At 38.4% G+C, this 1,244-nt stretch overlaps 1 protein-coding gene across 1 annotated transcript in view; it reads left to right on the top strand.

The window, feature by feature from the left end:
• Positions 1 to 226, top strand: part of LOC106882178 (low-density lipoprotein receptor-related protein 2-like) — a gene marked incomplete at its 3' end in the record, with an annotated part of 1,811 nt that extends 1,585 nt beyond the window's left edge. Inside the window, exon 3 of the mRNA XM_014932765.1 lies at positions 101 to 226. Within this exon, the coding sequence (XP_014788251.1) occupies positions 101 to 226 (126 nt within the window). The remainder of the gene's footprint in view (positions 1 to 100) is intronic.
• Positions 227 to 1,244: the final 1,018 nt, after the last annotated feature.

Raw genomic sequence — 1,244 nt, 5'->3', positions numbered from 1 at the left:
AACAAAAAGGCTGTACAGCCAGACGTGAAGTGTGTATGTCTTGAACGCTCAGCTTCTTTTACATTCAGGCGTTTGTTTTTTTTTGTATTTGTTTGTGTAGCTACAAGTAAATGTGCTTCAGAAAAAACATGTAGCCATCTCTGCCTCCTGATTCCAAATGGTTATCGGTGTGCTTGTCCTGATGGTTCCAAGTTGATTGAAGGGTCCACTACATTATGTGATGCAGGTAAGAATAGCATTTTTGTAATTAAACTAATTTTTAAAATTATAATTAATATTGAATAAATTGATATTAAATAATAATTAATATTTATAATAATTAATATTAAATGACTGCATAACCAGTGATATGGATTAATTGGAACCATATAGGAAAACATTTGTATTTAATATGACCCCTGAAATTAAACAGGTAAATTACTGGTAGTTATATAGGTGTAGAAGTAGCTGTATGGTAACAAGTTTACTCCCCAACCTCATGGTTCTGGGTTCAGTCCCACTGTGTGGCACTTTTGGAACACATCTTCTACTCTTCCCTCAGGTTGAGGGGATATAATTGTGAACAGCCAGCTAATAGAGTCTATAATTATATGCCCACTTCTAAATATGTGGATTGTGCTTAAGTTAGAAATTAATATTGTCATTTTTTTTTAAAGGCAAAGAGATGGCAGAATCATTAGCATGCTGGGCATTAGCATGCTTTGTTGAATTTCGTCCGTTTTACATACTGAGTTCAAACTCTGCCAAGGTCAACTTTGACTTTCATCCCTTCCAGGGTCAATTAAATGAGTACCAGGCTCCATTGTCTGTTTTGGCAGAGTTTCCACAACTGGATGCCTTTCCTAACGCCAACCATTTTACAGAGTGTATTGGCTGCTTTTTACATGGCACCAGCACCAGTCCTTTTTAGGTGGCACCTGTGCTTTTTTATGTGGTGCCAGAACTGGTGCTTTTTTATGTGGCACCAGCACCTGTGCTTGTTATGTGGTACCAGCACCAACAGGGTTGCTAAGTAACTAGCAAGGCAGAAACCCCTTCAAGTGGGAGAGGAAGTAGGAGTGAGGCGTTTAGTGGCTTTGAACCAGTGGATGAGAGATTAGAGATATGGAGGAGGAGGAGGAGGGGTAGGTGTCCTGCAGTAAATAAATAAATGTCATATTAAATGTTCCTCAGCTGTTGATCTTTCTCATGACATCTCATGACATTGGCTTATCTTCTGCATTTCCTTTCTGACAACCCTCATT

This window comes from Octopus bimaculoides, unplaced genomic scaffold (assembly GCF_001194135.2).
Source record: "Octopus bimaculoides isolate UCB-OBI-ISO-001 unplaced genomic scaffold, ASM119413v2 Scaffold_193863, whole genome shotgun sequence".
Lineage (NCBI taxonomy): Eukaryota > Metazoa > Mollusca > Cephalopoda > Octopoda > Octopodidae > Octopus > Octopus bimaculoides.
The sequence above is the reverse complement of the archived record's forward strand: the minus strand, read 5'-3'. Positions and strand labels throughout refer to the sequence as shown.